Here is an 18,982-nt window from a genome sequence, read left to right on the forward strand (position 1 = left end):
GGACTATATAGTAGTATTTACAGCAACCCCGGTCAGAGTGCCTTCAAAATACTTCTCCCACCTCATTTTATACGATTCTTAACGAAAAAACGCATTAGGAATAAAAACTTACAAAAGTTTCTCTTTAAAATTCCTTTGGCCAACCAATAGTAGCTGCACAAAATACATGCAATTAGGAGAAATGTAAGAGTCATCCAAACCTAAACTTTCTCTAGCAACAGAGTGGAGACACATTCTAAACAAAATAGTTGTTGCTAATATTCCCTAGAAATTATTAGTTTTGGTCTGTTTTTATTTTGGAAGAGTAAATACGTGATCTTTGAGCAAACTATCAAATGCATTACATTAATGTTTAAAATGAAAAAGGATTCAAGTTGTAGTAGGGCGAAGCAATGTTGGCCCATAGGTGGTCAATTGGCCACCCTTCGCCGAAAAATTATACTACGTATAAGGTAAAATATTACTTGTTATTGATTAAAAATAGACTTTGAACATCTTTACATAACCCACTGACAAAGGGTATTCAAAATTTGAACACCCTTATTGAATTTTTTGGCTTCACCACTGCCAGCAGCTGACATTAGATAAGAGTCATTCTTTGAAAGGGCTATGCAAGGAACAACCTCTTCCAAATTGACACCCGAGACATTATTAGCCAAAAGAAGACCAATGTTCGGTTGCCAATGTTGTGGAACAACATTAGTAGTGGCCTTTAAGACCCCAAGACATTTCAGAAATTTGTTTGCACATTTTGAAAATAAATATGTACCTAAGACAGCTGTCAGTTAATCTTTATTACCTTGCCACTTGGATTTTGCTCATTGCAGGCCCACTTCCACAGCTTTTGAGGACCATTTGAACCAAGTGCCAGGATACCAACACCAGAATTTGTATAAAGAAGCCGTGCAACCTAAATACAAATGCGAGTTGAAGGATTACATGTTGAATCACATTACAGAAGAAGTGCACACAAATGAGATAACGCACCTTGTTACTTGAATCTGAGCTCTCAGGCATGGTAACCATCCTGCATTGATCTAATATTCGTACCTGAGCGTTGTATTTTTTTTATCACATCAGCAGATAAGTTGCTATGCAGCTCTTTATGTATGGGAATTTACCCTATAATACATGATAAAAATTAGAAGAATGGCCTTAACTATTAATATTGAAGAGCAGTAATTTAACTAATATTAATATGTACATATTACTTTATAAACCAATAACAGAGAATCACAAACTGATTAAAACATTTATCCAAAAGTACAACATACCTATTAAATGTTTCAGGAATGAATGCAAGAGCTGCTCTTTTTCCATTTGGTTCATGAATGTTAGCAAGAAATGTAGTATATAAACCTCAAAAATAACACTGATTATCTTTTGATAGTCAGATTAAATTTTGAAAAACTTCTTTAAATACTACATTTGTAGCTTTAGTACTTATTTGTCCATCATCATCATAAACCAAAACTTTTAATCCTTTTCTAGTTGTAACCCGGGAAAGAGCAACATGTAGTTGTCCGTGTGTAAACACTGATTTCTTCAAAAATAATCTCACGTCAGATAATGACTGTCCTTGACTTTTATTGATTGTCATGGCAAAAGATATAGTGATTGAAAATTGCCTTCGCTGGAACTTAAATGGAATTCTAGCATCAGACGAAGTCAATGACATTTTAGGAATAAACACTTTCTGTCCGGCCATGTCCTGCTAGAACTTTGGCTTCAATAACTTGATTTTCAAGTTTAGTTATGATCAACCTTGTTCCATTACACAATCCTGCTGACTGATCAATATTTCTTAATAACATCACTGGTACACCAACCTTTAGAGTAAGAGCGTGATTTAGAATTCCGAAACATTTAATAGTATTCAAGAATTCTGGTGTGTGTACATGTTCTAACACTGAATAAGTCTGATCAAAGGTACAAATTATATCAGAACTCAATTATGATTTCTCAGAACTTTGATTGAGCGAAATCATATATTCATTGATTGATTCTACCATATCAAGAGTTGGAGCAAGAATGGCTCTTTGTTGGAGGTATCCAATATCATTGCAACGACGGATGAAATCATGATATGTACTTTCTACAATTGGAGATATTGGATCAACAGATTCTTTTATCAAAAGATCATCTGGTATTTGAACTTTTTCATTGCCATCAACTGAATTACCAATTATACCATCACCAATTGCCAAAATCCGATCTGAAAAATCTCTCAACTCATCCAAAGGGGGCCTATTTCATTACTTTGCAATCTCATATTCTTTGTTAGCATTAAAAGCTGACAATAAGGCCATAAATAAGAAGAATTGAGAGAAGCATTAACAATATCATGCCTAGTACCCTTTGGGATGACAGGTAATATTTGTCTGAAGTCACCACCAAGAATAACTGTTTTACCTCCAAATGGTTATTCTAAATTGGATGCATCTTTGAATCTAAGAATATCTCTTAGAGTTTTATCAAGAGCTTCAAAACAATATCTATGCATCATCGATGCCTCATCCCAAATAATCAACTTAGCCTTGACAATCAAATTTGCTAAAGGAGTACCTTGCTTGATATTACATGTTGAATCTTCAGTTAGATTGAGTGGAATTACAAATCTTGAATGAATTGTTTGACTACCTGGTAACAACAGAGATGCAATCCCGTTAGATGCAACAGTTACCACAATATCTCCTCTAGATCTTATGGCAGAAGCCAGAGTCCTCCAAATAAAAGTTTTGCCTGTTCCTCCAAAACTATATAAGAAGAAAAATTCACCTTTGTTTTCATTTACAACTGTTATTATTTTCTCATAAATTGACTTCTGCTTATCCGTCAAATTCTTTAATAATTGTTCATGTTCCTCCGCCAGTGCGCGTCTATTATAACGCAATTCATCACGAATTAATCTGTTACTATTGTCAACTTCTTCCGCACAGTAAACAGGCTTTGGCATTGTTGGATAATCCTGAAAACTTCTTCCGCATCCTTTTGAAAAGTTTTCCAGCTTTTGCAAACAACGATTTTTCAATTCATCTTCTGTGAGATCAGCTTCTGAAATAACATAAAATATATAATAATTAAATAAATTAAAGTTTAGTTGACTACATGAAATGAATAATAAGATAAACATAAAAGTAAAATGCAAAATAATGGTTTAGATAAAACTGAAGTCCATTTAATTTTATCGAATTTGAAGGAATATGATAGTCCAAACCATATGGTTCATTTTATCGACAAAACCCACAAATAAGTAAAGATGCATTTTGTTATACCTAATGTGTCAAGAAAGGCAGATTTGATTTCCAATATTAACAAATCAAAACTTTTTCAATTAAAGTGGGCAATGCATAATTACTGATTTTTAGCTGTTACAAATTGTAGTGGAATGAATTACAAAGAATTAAATGTGTATTAGTATTTATTTCTAGTAAATGCATTCATCCGTACTTATTCCTATAATATAAACGCAACACTATAGGAAAACTAAACATAACAAAACATAATTTTTAGAACCTGTAGTTTTGGGATTCATTTTGAAGGAAATGGAGGGAAAAAAGTCAAGTGATTTACTATCATATTAAATTGAATGAACTACTAAAAAATTAAATTAACTAATGTAGTTATGCAAATCATCCACGATTCATAAATACGATATGATAACTTGAAATTGGAAGCATTATTTGAGTACCTGGGTTATCCAAAATTGTTCTTTCTTCATGAAGGATATCTTCTCATAGTAAATGCCATGTTGCTTGTCAAACACTTTCTGGACGTGACATTGAATTTGATAAAAGTAGCATAGCAAATAATTGCCTAAGATATGATATCATTCCCCAATTACTTGCTTCTACTATAGCATCCATATACTCTTTATCATCATCTAATAAACCCAGAGCATAACATGCATCCCTAAAAGTCTTATGATCATGACCATTGGTTTTTTTGAGATCCTCATAGGACTTTGGACCTTTAATGACATTCAACAACAATCTAAGGTAATATTGCTCACCAGATCCAGGTGGATCAAAGAAGATTCTTGTTACACCCCATGTTTTCGTACGTGAAAGTAAGTCATAAGTAAATTCGTGAAGGTGAAAAGGTAAGCGAATCGAAAAAAGTGAGTTTCGTCAAAATTTGTCAATTTGGGATAAAATACGGTCCGAAGTATAATACTCGATATTTATGGACTAGTACCATACAAGGTAACACATGACCATGATAGTAAGGTCTATAAAGTGTGTTAAAAGTAAGTAGTATTTTAAGTAATTTGAGAAAATTCTTAATTATGTGGATAATTGGATAAATATTAATTTTAGTGGGAGATTAACTAATTAATAATCTTTGGATAAGAACATCAACGTGGCAGCCAAGAAAGCCAAAAATTTTGACTCTTAAGTACATATATAGGTGACACATTTATAGGATTATGTAGCTTAGTCATCTAAATAAGCGGGGCCCACACCCACTAAGAGCTTTCCTACATTAGTAAAATGCTTTATTTATTATTACCTAAAGATCAAGAATCAAAAAATTGAGTCACTTGTGTAAGAGAGTGGGCTGGTCGATTAAACCATGCATCTTAAGGTCCTTCAAAAAGCAAATATTTTCCATACCAAATATGGATGATGTTGTTTGTTGATTTCGTGCCAATGGGATAAATTCTGCTGTCCACATTCCATTAAAAAGCTGTTGGGGAGAATGTATGACAATGCTACAGCAGCATGAATTACAAATTTTAAGAGAGCACAGTACAATCTTTCTCAAGAATATAATATAAATTTTTTTCTACTTCGATCCGTCGTTATATATTTTTCGCAAAAGACATGTGTTAGAGGGATTGTCAAGAGAATCGGTTCAGGTATGTTAAAGTTATCCCTTCTTTCTTTTTGGCATGATCAATACGATACAAACGAAATGAGTAAATGCATAAATTTCATAAATGACTCTATTCATAGAAGTACTAGAAGTGACTATGTTCTTGATTCCGCATGTGTCCTATTATTCTATTATCTGTTCATGGGTCTCAGAAAAATACGTAGTTGATAAAGTTTATTTCATGATATTAATTAAAGGCATATTGATCTTATGACATTCGGAGAAATCTTATTAATGCATTTCTTATGCATTTCATGCATTTATATATGTACATTGACCCATGACCAGATGGCGTTATATACGCGTATACTATATGTATATGGGATATGGAAAAAGGTTACGGCGTTATATACGCACCACCACCTGATCAGCTGGCATATGTTGATGATTTTGCCCACAGTGACCGAGATTATATGATGGGATTCCCTCTGAGGTCTGATGATATTATGTACGCATATACTTATGCATGGTATGACATTTATACGCATACGCATGGCATTGTAAATATTAATGATTCACAGAGTTATTCATACTTACATGTTGAGTTTTTTACTCCATGTTTCTCTCATGTCTATTGTTTACTAATTTTCATTCCTTACATACTTGGTACATTATTTCTACTAACATCCCTTTTGCCTGGGGACGCGGCGTTTCATGCCCACAGGTCCCGATAGACAGATTGAGAGTCCTCCAAGTAGGCTATTAGCTCAGCGGAAGGTGTTGGTGCGCTCCATTTGCTCCAGAGTTGCTTATTTTGTCAGTATGATTAGGACATGTGTTGATTGGTATGGCGGGGCCCTGTCCCGACCTTTATGATATTTATATACTCTTAGAGGTTTGTAGACAGATGTCATGTATACAAATACTTGTATGGCCTTGTCGGCCTATGTTTTAAGTATATTAAGGATCATGCCGGTCTTATAGGCCCGTACGTCATATTTATAAGTCGGTCTATCAAGTTGGATCACCCTATATTGAGTATTCCCTCATGCTTTATTTTGTTCATATCATGACAGCCTTTCTAGTTCATTTACCTATGATAATATGATACGGAGGATACGTTACGTTAGTACTCGGTAAGGCATCGGGTGCCCATCGTAGCCCATTGGTTTGGGACATGACAAAAGTAGTATTAGAGCAGTTCTGTCCTTGGGAGTCTACAAGTCATGTCTAGTAGAGTCTTGTTTATAGGTGTGTTGTGCACCACACTTATAAGCAGGAGGCTACAGGGCATTTAGGATTGTCACTCTTTCTTCTTACTCTAGATCGTATGGTAGAGCTCACTTGTAAGAATTCAGACTCCTAAATTCTATTTTATTCGTAATAAGACAATACCTACATCCAAAAGACAGTTGGTAAGAGATTGACTGTGGCCGTGGAAGAGTTGGGTCAGAGGAACTCGATTTTTGCATGATGCTTATAATGAGTAAATGTAAGGTCTTCAGTAGATCATGTATGTACTAAGACGTGTAAGCTTTTTGATAAGGAGCCTTAAGGCAAGAATATCTATCCACCCATATGGTGAAAAACAATGAGAGATTCAAAAGGTAGATACAATTTTCAACAAGTAAAAGAAGCAAGGTGAAGAAAGGTACGATATGCTGGATAATAGTTTAAGAGATATACTTTAAGAGAAGGACGGCTTATGAGGATCCGGATAGGGTTGGAGTAACCCAAATGGTGGATGGATTGTTTATGTTAGTTGACATTTTCGAAGGATATTAAAAATATGGTAATGGATCTCCTTGTGAGACACCTAGATGGTGCTCTCTAAAATAGTACAGCTAGATATGAGTACTACGAAGATAGACACTGGAATTTTGAAAGGGATAAATATTACCTTAGCGTGGCTCCCATCCCTAGTAGAGAGAGAATTTTAGGCAACTCGAAGAACCAGTGGATGGAGAAAATGGGAGCTAAAAGCAAAAGGATGTCTTGTTGAAGTTTTTAGAATAAGGTGATAGACAAAAATGTTAGTGGGGAAATAAGAAGAGATAACATAAAACATTATGAGTAAGATGTGATACATGGATGACAACGGTAGATCAAAAATAAAAGATGACAGTGTTATAGAATCTATAGTCAAGGGAAGGAAAAGGCGAGAGGTGTCAGGCCTGGAGACAACAAAAGAGTATAGCCATAAAGTCATATCCTCATTTCGAAAAATAAGTTTGTGACTCTAATGTGATTACCAAAGGGAAAAGTTAGACCCCAGAGTAATAGAAATCAGTATGGACTGATGAACAAGATAAACTAAATATGAATTAGGGACTGAGTAATAGTCGGCATCATGAGAATTTTAGAAATTGCATTCCGGCGATAAAAGAATGGACGACAGAAGAATACCCTTTAAAGGTCATTCAAGAAGACACTTCCCTAAAGCAAGCAATGTGAGCAAAGTTAAGCTTAAGGGACTATGTGTGCCGATTACACTAAGTATCACCCTTGTGAGTAAGGAATTTCGTTATCCTTGGTAGAGAAGGATTACCGCATGGCGAGTAAGGGTCATTGATGATGTGAAAAGACGCTAAGGATGAAGAGGTAAAATATCTATAGGTAGATCGTCGTAGCGCTAAATCTTAGTACTCCCCTAAAGGGGGAATATGGAGTGATGTGGCATAAGTCAGAATTAAGTGGTTCTGATAACTATGAAATGATAAAGGAAGAATACGATAATAATGAGAAAGGGATAAGATTTCACTTATTCAAATCCTACATATATACTATGATTCTAGAACATTATGCAAGCACGACGTCAAGGAAATGAAGTACGGGTTCCTACCCGAGATGTTATTGATAAATAAGGAGCCAATGCGAGATATAAGTTAAGACAAAGGGAATAACCCAAGAGGGATTGCATGAAATACAGATATGAGAATGGACCAACAAGCAGTTAGTAGTTGATTCAGGAAGAGTCTAGTTATGGCTAGACAAGAGGTTACAGACAAATCAACAGATCGTGCAAGATAAACATAGTGAACCCCAACATAGGAATTCAGTCTCGCAGATACGACATCGTGACCCTTGAGAAATATTCAGATAGGAGTTGGGTTAATTAAAGGTACCGTATGAATGTTATAGAAATAAAATAGAGTCTCACTGGGAAGACAGTCAAAACTTTAGTTCATAAGCAACCCTACAAGCACACGAGCGTGGAGGTAAGTAACTATGGATAATTATATACAAGGAAGGACATCCAAAATTTCGTCGAGTATACAATGTAATATGCTCGCAACTTTACAAGAGTCAGAAAGACTAGTTGAGGAAATAAGGAAGAAGGCTTCAACCTAAGCATAGTAACTTGAAGAAGAAATGGCCATGTAAAAGCAGTCTCACTACAACATTATATGCACTCCATAGGAAAGTGGTACCTACCGTGGCTAGTGAACGGGAAGGAAAATCAAAAGTAATGTTCGAGATCATATGAGTTGTACAAAAATTTCGGCATGCATGGGAACTAAGATAAGTTAAGTATGCACGCAACAAGGAGGCAGCAAGCTTAAAAGGAACGAAAGGAATTATTCGATCAATGATCCAAAGTTAGTTACGTTATGAACACACTTAAGATTTTGGAGTATTATCCATTCAGCATATTTGTTGACAATCATACAGCCGTAGAAGACTCCGGTATAAGTTAAAAGAAATAAGTGAGTCCATGTCATAGACAAAGGATTGAATTGTTATATGATGGTATCACGGATATTCCATAGAGTCCATGAAAGGCTAAAGTAAAAACTAATACCATGAGCCGCAGATCGGAAGATAGCTTAAGCCCACATAAAGGTTGATCAGAGGGAAGAGGAAACTAAAGAGTTACATCAACTAAGCAAATCAGGAGTCTGATTATTGGACCAAGAAAATTTTAGATATCATGATTGAGAACATTGCGAAATCACTCTTAATATCAGAGGTACAAGAGAGATAGTACAACAACCATATTCTATAATGGCTCTACGATAAAGCCAGTTAGAAAGAGTACCATCCTCATAGGAAGTTAGTATGAAGCTTTCACAGGATTGTGTATGCACCAGAGGGGCAAGTATTATAATAGAGCTTCAAGTTGTGGATGTGAATTATACCTATGTGGAAAGAAGGTTATGAAAGAGATAGAAGAATAAGAGGCGATATTTTAAGGTAAGTAAGGTAAAGGTGAACAACGTATGAGATATTCAAGTGTAGAAGGTTGTGAATAGTCCATATTTTAGATAAAAGGCTAGAAGCACTGGGATTCAGTATCCAGGAATGATAGCAGCGTTATCAGCGGCATATCTTCCAGCCTATGATTTCTAAGTACTGAGAGGCCTAGTTAAGAGAGTAAAGAAGAGTTAGAGACGATGCAATGTCTCTCTTGATATTCCAGAATAACATAAGAAAATCTATGGTGCAAGCAAGTTGAAGGAAGGTTGCGAGTAGTAAAAATGGATATGTGTAGGTCGCAAGCTAAAGTATTGTAGAATGACCAGGTTTTAGGAAGACATGAGTAAGGATAAGAAAGGGCGAGTGAGAAGGTGACGATAATGGATAAGTCCTCAGGATTAAGCCCATGCAAAAAAGAGAGCTGATGGTTTCTCTAAGTTATAAAAAGCTCAGTATAGCCTGAATGAACTCAAAGGAGTCTAAGACTAGTAGCATTTAGAAGAGATGGAACACTGCCCTGGTAATAGAATGAGGGTGTAATTGTGATAGATAAAGGATGGCATTTGGGCCTTCGATTGAGTAATGATTTGAAGAAAAAAAAAGATTTCACGGACGGAACGAGATTAGAATACCCCCTAGACATAAGCCCTGGTGACAATGTATTACATAAGAGGTTTCAAGTTATCAGTGGTAGATTGTAGATCAATATTGAGGTGAATCAACAATGGATGGATAAAAGTTACAAAGTATGAGATAAGATTAGACTATCATTCTTAAGATAAACAGTAATGAGGAAGTATTAAAAGACTTAGATTTATACATATGGAATAAGCAACGAGAGTAACCTGGAGTTTGGTAGCAGAGCTCAGTAACAATAAACCGAAGTAAGAGTTATGGTATAGTATGACCTATTTAGATGTAGTAAAGCCATAGGCACCCAGAGGGTCAGCTGGTTAAAATTCTGGAGGGAAGAATCACATAGGCGTACATACAAGGATAAAGTCGTACGGACTGCATGATAGAAGGTAGCAATAGTTACGAAATTGGAAGAATTCCGACCACAAGTCATGGTGTGAGAAAGAGGCTTAAAGGGGAGAATGCACTGGACTTTGGATTTATTCACAGAACAGTTGATGAGATGGCAAGGAGAGTACTAAAGTATTTGCAAGAGATATAGGTTATGATAATGATAAGTGCATCAGTCAACATTCGAGGATGAATGTTCCAAAGGGGGGAATGATGTTACACCCCATGTTTTCGTACGTGAAAGTACGCCATAAGTAAATTCGTGAAGGTGAGAGGGCAAGCAAATCGAAGAAAGTGAGTTTCGTGGATGTTTGTCAATTTGGGATAAACTACGGTCCGATCTATAATATCCGGTATTTATGAACTAGTACCATACAAGGTACCCCATGACCATGATAGTAAGGTGTATAAAGTGTGTTAAAAGTAAGTAGTATTTTAAGTAATTTGAGATAATTCTTAATTATGTGGATAATTGGATAAATATTAATTTTAGTAGGAGATTAACTAATTAATAATGTTTGGATAAGAACATCAACGTGGCAGCCAAGAAAGCCAAAATTTTTACTCTTAAGTTCATATATAAGTGGCACATTTAGAGGATTATGTAGCTTAGTCATATAATAAGTGGGGCCCACACCCAATAAGAGCTTTCCAACACTAGTAAGATGCTTTATTTCTTAATACCTAAAGATCAAGAATCAAAGAATTGAGTCACTTGTGTAAGAGAGTGGGCTAGTCAATTTAACCATGCATCTTAAGGTCCTTCAGAAAGCAAATATTTTCCATACCAAATATGGATGACGTTGTTTGTTGATTCCATGCCAATGGGATAAATTATGTTGTCCACAATCCATTAAAAAGTTGATGGGGAGAATGTATGACAATGCTATAGCAACGTGAATTGTAAATTTTAAGAGAGCACGGTACAATCTTTCTCAAGAATGCCATACGGATGTTTCTCGACTTTGATCCGCTGTTATATATTTTTCGCAAAAGACGTGTGTTAGAGGGACTTTCAAGAAAATCGGTTCAGGTAAGTTAAGGCTATCCCTTCTTTCTTTTTGGCATGATCCATACGATACAAACGAAACGAGTAAATGACCAACTTTCATAAATGGCTCTATTCATAGAAGTACTAGAAGTGCCTATGTTCTTGATTCCCTATGTATCTATTATTCTATCATCTGTTCATGGGTCTCAGAAAAATACGTAGTTGATAAAGTTTATTTCATGATATTAATCAAAGGCATGATATTAATCAAAGGCATGATCTTATAACATTCAGAAAAATCTTATTAACGCACTTCTTATGCATTTCATGCATTTATATATGTACATTGACCCATGACCAGATGGCGTTATATACGTGTATATTATATGTATATGGGATATGGGAAAAGGTTACGGCATTATATATGCACTACCACATGATCAGCTGGTATATGTTGATGATTTTGCCCACAGTGGTCGAGATGATATAATGGGATGCCCTCTAAGGCTTGATGATGTTATGTATGCATATACCTATGCATGGTATGACATTTATACGCATATGCATGGCATTGTAAATATTAATGATTCACAGAGTTATTCAGACTTACATGTTGAGTCTTTTACTCCATGTTTTTCTCATGTCTATTGCTTTCTAATTTTCATTCCTTACATACTCGGTACATTATTTTTACTGACGTCCCTTTTGCCTAGGGACACTGCATTTCATGACCATCAGGTCCCGATAGACAGGTTGAGAGTCCTCCAAGTAGGCTATCAGCTCAGCGGAAGGTGTTAGTGCACTCCATTTACAATTGCTTATTTGGTTAGTATGATTAGGACATGTGTTGATTGGCATAGCAGGGCCCTGTTCCGACCTTTATGATATTTATGTACTCTTAGAGGCTTGTAGACAGATGTCATGTATACGGATACTTGTGTGGCCTTGTAGGCCTATGTTTTGAGTATATTAAGGATCATGCCGGTCTTATAGGCCCATACGTCATATGTATAAGTCGGTATATCAAGTTGGGTCACCCTATATTGAGTATTCCCTCATGCTTTATTTTGGTCATCTCATGACATCCTTTCTGGTTCATTTACCTATGATAATATGATACGAAAGATACATTACGTTGATACTCGGTAAGGCATCGGGTGCCCATCGCGGTCCATCGGTTTGGGACGTGACAATTCTTCTAATAGAAAATACAGATGTTCTTCTTTTTCCCATCTTTTCATTTTTTGTTTCTAAACAAACTTAAGAGGGAATTCTACATAAGTTAATTCTCTTGCTTCAGAAAATGTTTATTTGCTTCAAACTAGCTTAAAAACATAGATTCCTTTATGGTTGGTCTATTCACAACTGCATCAATTGGATCATCATCCAAAAATATGACATTTTGATTATTCGGTAGGTAAAATGATAGCCTTTCTACAGATGGTTCTCTACGGTGTATTGAGAATTTAAAAATTCTCCAAGCAGCTTCACATGGTGATATGTATCGGCAATCTTAATACATATTTATTTCATCAATAACCCTTGTGTCTTCCTTATTTACACTTTGAGAGAAAGTTACGGTGACATGATCGTTTCCTTTATTAACATACTTAAATAAGTACTTAATGGATCGTGATTGATTGCACCATTCTATATTAATATGTGCGTCATATTTCAATAATAAAAATCTATTGTGTGGCACAACATACCTATTATCAAACTCAATACCAGATCTCAATATAGTTCTACCATCCTCCCTTCTTCTATAAAAAGGATATCATCTTCATCAACTGTGGTTGATGGTACAAATGTTTTTAGAAAGTGCTTTATACATTTGTCGTTCTGCGTGCAAGGAAAAGATTTTCTAGCAGAACCACACGGGTCATGCATCATAAAATTTGTAACAGCATTATAATATTGAGGATCGACTTTTTTATCTGGTAATTCTGCTGAAATTATTCCATCAATATATGCGATATTTGGGTATTTATTACGAAGAAAAAGCAAGATGTGTGCATGAGGCAAGCCTCGCTTTTAGAATTCAACTGTATAAATTACTGCAAAAAAATTATTCATTAGATAAGTAAGTAATTGTATATGTTGTTTTTAGTATTAACTTATAATAACTTAAAATAATAATGTAACAATTGTTAAAGGAATATAAATATTATACCTGCTTTTACTTCTCTAAAAATTTTATTGTCACGCAGGTCCTTTATCATGCGATCCAATTTGATTTTGAAAATCCTTGTTAAAATGTCAGGACGGTCTTCTAGAGATATTCCCCTACTTTCCTCAAATCTAGTAATTTCAGGCCATTTTGGGTTGCAAGTAAATGTGATGAAGAGATCAGGGTACCCTGCCCATTTGCAAATTGCCATGGCATCTTGATAATTTTGTAACATGTAACGTGCACCCCCCATGAAGCTGGAAGAGAGTATAACTCTTTGTCCTTGAGAAGAAGGTTCTATGTCTCCATGCAAAACAACATCTTCTAACCCTTTATAAAAGTGTGCCCTCAATTGTTTCTGATGAAGCCTAATAAACCTCAATCGAGAAGATTCCATCATTATATATCCATCTACCATGAATTGGTGAAATAATCTTCTAGATGACATAATTGCTGGAACTTCAGACTTCCTTTCTTGAATTTTGTATGATAAGTATTCACGTGTGCTAACACATTTCCTTCCACCAATAAAATCATCACTTTCATTTAAAGGAATATCTTCTCGGTATCCGTATTTACCATATAGAAATAGTAACGGATATTGCTGACACGAACAAAATTCCCACCTTCGGGACCGTGATGGCGCCTAACATTTCACTTGCTAGGCAAGACAATATTTGAATAATATTAGCTATTTTTAAATAATTTTAAATTAATTAATTAATAACAAAAAATAAAATGCGGAAATAAGGTCTGAAATGTAGTGAATAATCCATAATAATAGCGATATCTAAATACCATCCCAGAATTGGTGTCACAAGTACACGAGCTACTAGAATAATACAAATAAAGGTCTGGATGAAAATAAAATTGTCTGAAAGAAATACACAGCTATGATAAAGTGGAAGGGGACTTCAGAACTGCGAATGCTATGCAGCTATACCTCAAGTCTCCTGCGAATAACTAAATCCGAGCAAATCTACTATACGCCGTTGGGACCAACTCCAGTATCTACACAAGAAGTGCAGAGTATAGTATGAGTACAACCGACCCCATGTACCCAGTAAGTACCGAGCCTAACCTTGACAAAGTAGTGACGAGGCTAAGGCAGGTCACATACATTAACATATACTGTCACGACCCGATTTCAATATAGGTCGTGATGGCGCCCAACACCGTTGTTAGGCAAGCCAACACTGATAGATCTAGTGGTTTCCATTTTTATTTTTTTTATGTTTGCAGCGTAAACAACTTTCCGCATTTTATACAAAACTTAGAAATTTACTGATGTCAAGTAATTAAAGAAAGCAGCTGAGAGCAAATCAAAGTCGTAATAATAAATCCAAAACTCATAAGTCTACTAGTGTGTGCCAAGACCTGGTGTTACAAGTATGTGGGCTACTAGCAGAATATACAAATGAATATTAGTCCATTGTCTCAAGGGAATAGACAGCAATACAAATCCAAAAGAGAGACTCCGGCTGCTGCTGAACGGCTCGGAAGGGAAGCTCACTGTGTAGTCTCGAGCTAGAAGTCAAGCGTGCGCACCGGCCTGGAATCCAGATGCACCTGCCTCAGGTCCTACACATCAAGTGCAGAAGTGTAGCGTGAGTACGTAAAAAATGTGTACCTAGTAAGTATCTATCCTAACCTCGAAGAAGTAATGACGAGGGGTCGATTTCGACACTTACTAAGGGCCAAAAAACATAATACTATGTAAAGCAGGTAATATACAATAATAATGGCGCTTAAAAACAATAAGTAAGTAAGTAAATCCTTCTTTCTAAATAAAAGTCAAACCATTTCTCTCATCTATTCCTTTTACCTTTCAAGTACCTGAAACATTATTAAATATAAAAATGGATTTCGGTATTGCTACGCACGAGTTATGCCGAGGACGTACGACCTGATCCAAATATACATAATAATATAGTGTGCATTGCCGGGGATCGAACGGCCTGAACTATATAATATATTAATAAATCTTGCTGAGGCAAACGGCACGCTCCCATGAGAGTAGTGGAAGTTTGCCCCGCTTGCGGAATATATTTACGAAGCGGTTGAACATATAATTTCTCAACTCATCGTAGTATTTCTCAATTCTTTTCTAAAAATAAGAAATTCAACTTGGGGCTTTAAATATTGGGACCTTCAACTTCCACTTAAATCCAATAACTAGTAAGCATAAACAAGCAACGGTATCAAGAAAGCACGGTGTAAACCTATATCTACCCGGACATAAGTATGAATAGTAGCTACACACGGACTCTCATCATATCGTGCGTACGTAGCCCCCACAAATAGAAGTACATATTGATTAAGTTCACCTATGGGGTTAAATTCTCTCTTACAAGGTTAGGAAAGATACTTACCTCATCTCGAAGCTTACTTCCTAATTCAAGAATGCGCTCAAGCCTCCAAATTTGATGCCAAACGACTCCGAACTAGCCAAACATTATACAAATCGATCAATCTATGCTTAAAAGTTCATATCTCCACTATTAAAGTGATTACCCAACCCAAATTGTACGATTCCTAAAATTCACCCCCGAGCCCACACGCCCGGATTCCGGAAATGTTTGAAGAAAGTTGTTACTCATAACCCTAGGAACATAAATAAATGATTTTCACTAAGTTTCATAATCATTTCTGTGGTAAAATCTCATTTTTATTAAACCCTAGGTTTTTTATCTAAACCCATAATTTATATCAATTTTCATATTAAAAGCTACCCATAATCTATGTATTAAACTCACATTAAGTAGAAATCAATTACCTCACAAGGCTAGGTCGAAATCCCCTCCTTAAATGCTCTCTAATCGCCCAAGAATGAAAGAAATGGCCCCAAAAATGCCTAAGTCTCGATTTTAAACTTACTGCCCAGCTGCCCTCCTTCATCGCGAATGCAGAAGGGACCTCGCATTAGCGAAGGCAAACGGTTCAAGCCCCTGAGATGACTCATCGCGAACGCGACCAAGTCAACGCGAACGCAAAGAGCAAATAGCGGCCCAAGCCCAGCCCAGGGTACTCTACGTGAACGCGAGTCGCACACGAACGTGAATGTCACAGGTCCCAGACCTTTGCGAACGCGGACTAGATATCGCGAACGCGTATCACAGAATTCCCCAGCCCCTAATTCCTTCTACGCGAACATGAGAGTCCTTCCGCGTTTGCGAAGAAGGAAACCAGAACTGGAATTTTCTGGTTTTTCACACTTAGCTCTGAGGGGTCCGAAACTCTCCCGATCCCCTCGGGACCCCATCCAAAGGCACAAACAAGTCTGAAAACATGATACGGACTTGCTCGAACTCTCAAAACACAAAAATCAACAACGAAACTAAGAATCGCACCCCAAAATCAATTGAATCAAACTTAGAACTTCAAGTTTCTTCAATTTACTTCCAATGTGCCGAAACGTACTTAATCTACTCGGAATAACACCAAATTTTGCATGCAAGTTTTAAATAACATTACGAAACTATTCCCGATCTCGGAATTCCGTTTGGACCTCGATAGCACAAAAACCCGCTCCAAACCAAATTTAAAAAATTTTTAAAACCTTCAAGAACCAACTTTCACTATTAGGCATTGAAATGCTCCCAGGTCATCCAAAACCTGATCCGAACATACACCCAAGTCCGAAATCATCATACGAACCTATTGGAACTGTCAAATCCTGATTTCGAGGTCGTTTACTCACAATATTGACCGAAGTCAAACTTGGCCTTTTAAGCCAACCTTAAGGAACCAAGTATTCCGATTTCAACCCGAACCCTTCAAAATCCCGAACTAACCATCCCCACGAGTCATAAAACAGTAAAAGCATGTACGAGAAGTCTTATTTAGGGGAACTGTGTTCTAGAAAGCAAAATGACCAGTGGGGTCGTTACATTCTCCACCTCTTAAACAAACGTTCGTCCTTGAACGGGTTTAGAATCATACCTGAAGTACTGAATAAGTGTGGCTATCTTCTCCGCATGTCCTCCTCGGACTCCCAAGTCGCCTCCTTGACTGGTTGGCCCCTCCATTGGACCATTATCGTGGAAATCCTCTTGGATCTTAACTGGTGATCCTGCCTATCAACTATGGCAACTGGCTCCTCTTCATAACCCAGACTCTCATCTAACTGAATCGTGTTGAAGTCTAACACATGTGAAAATTCGGGATGATACCTCTGGAGCATAGACACGTGGAAAACCAGGTGAACTCCCGGTAGACTGGTAGGCAAAGCGAGCTCATAAGCAACCTCCCCAACTCGCCTCAGCACCTCAAATTGATCTATAAACCTTGGGCTCAACTTGCCCTTCTTCCCAAACCTCATGATACCCTTCATCGGCGAGACCTTCAAGAGAACCTTCCCGCCTACCATAAATGACACATCATGCAGCTTCTGATCCGCATAACTCTTTTGTCTGGACTGTGCTGCGCAACGTCGCTCCTGAATCAACTTTACATTTTTCCAAGGCATACTTCACCAAATCGATATCGTATAACTTAGCCTCACCGGGCTCAAACCACCCGATAGGAGAACGACATCGCCGACCATATAAAGCCTCAAATGGAGCCATCTCAATGCTGGACTGATAGCCGTCGTTGTAAGCAAATTCAGCCAGAGGCAAGAACTGATCCCATTGTCCCCCAAAGTCAATCACACATGCTTTGAGCATATCTTCCAAGATTTGAATTGTCGGCTCTGACTGGCCGTCGGTCTGTGGATGAAACGCAGTGCTGAGCTCTACACGGGTCCCCAACTCACCTTGTACGGCTCTCCAGAAATGTGAAGTGAATTGAGGGCCTCTGTCTGATATGATAAAAACAGGCACACCGTGCAACCGAACTATCTCCCGAATATAAATCTGGGCCAATCTCTCTAAAGTATAAGTAGTTGCAACTGCAATGAAGTGTTCCGACTTGGTCAAACTGTCAACAATGACCTAAACTACATCGAACTTCCGCAAGGTCTGCGGCAACTCAACTATGAAGTCCATAGTAATGCGCTCCCATTTTCACTCAGGTATAGTCATCTGCTGGAGTAAGCCACCTGGCCTCTGGTACTCATACTTAACATGCTGGCAATTTAGGCACCTAGATACATACTCAACTATGTCATTCTTCATCTGTCGCCACCAATAATGTTGTCTCAGGTCCCGATATATCTTCGTAACACCTGGATAAATAGAGTACCGAGAACTGTGTGCCTCCTCTAGAATCCTCCCCCTCATGCCATCGACCTTAGGAACACATAGACGACCCTGGAGGTGCAGGACATCATCCTCGCCAATAGAAACCTCCTTAGCACCACCCTGTAGTACCGTCTCTCTAAGAACTGCTAAGTGCGGATCATCAAACTATCGAGCCTTGACCTGCTCCAATAGTGAAGACTGGGCAACAACACATGCAACGACTCGGCTGGGCTCTGAAATATCCAACCTCACAAGTCTGTTAGCCAAGGACTGAATGTCCAAAGATAGTAGCCTCTCCTCTGCTGAAATGAATGCCAAGCTACCCATACTCTCTACCTTCATGCTCAAGGCATCTGCAACTACATTCGCCTTGCCCGGATGATAAAGAATGGTGATGTCATAGTCATTCAGTAACTCAAGCCATATGTGCTACCTCAAATTGAGATCCCTTTGCTTGAACAAGTGCTGCAAACTGTGGTGATCAGTGTAAACCTCACAAGGCACTCCATATAGATAATGCTTCCAAATCTTAAGAGCGTGAACAATCGCGGCCAACTCCAAATCGTGCACAGGATAATTTTTCTCATGGGGCTTCAG

At 37.3% G+C, this 18,982-nt stretch overlaps 1 protein-coding gene across 1 annotated transcript; it reads right to left on the reverse strand.

Moving 5' to 3' along the window:
• Positions 1 to 497: 497 nt before the first annotated feature.
• On the reverse strand, positions 498 to 13,599 carry LOC142168803 (uncharacterized). Its single transcript, XM_075229958.1, has 8 exons — positions 13,206 to 13,599; positions 3,845 to 3,970; positions 2,532 to 3,054; positions 2,010 to 2,247; positions 1,692 to 1,919; positions 988 to 1,050; positions 800 to 910; positions 498 to 710 (listed from the first exon to the last, which is right to left on the reverse strand). The coding sequence occupies exons 1-8, from the start codon at positions 13,597 to 13,599 to the stop codon at positions 498 to 500; spliced, it is 1,896 nt and encodes a 631-aa protein (XP_075086059.1).
• Between the last annotated feature and the right edge of the window lie 5,383 nt (positions 13,600 to 18,982).

The sequence above is a fragment of the Nicotiana tabacum genome, chromosome 14 (genome assembly GCF_000715075.1).
Source record: "Nicotiana tabacum cultivar K326 chromosome 14, ASM71507v2, whole genome shotgun sequence".
Classification (NCBI taxonomy): domain Eukaryota; kingdom Viridiplantae; phylum Streptophyta; class Magnoliopsida; order Solanales; family Solanaceae; genus Nicotiana; species Nicotiana tabacum.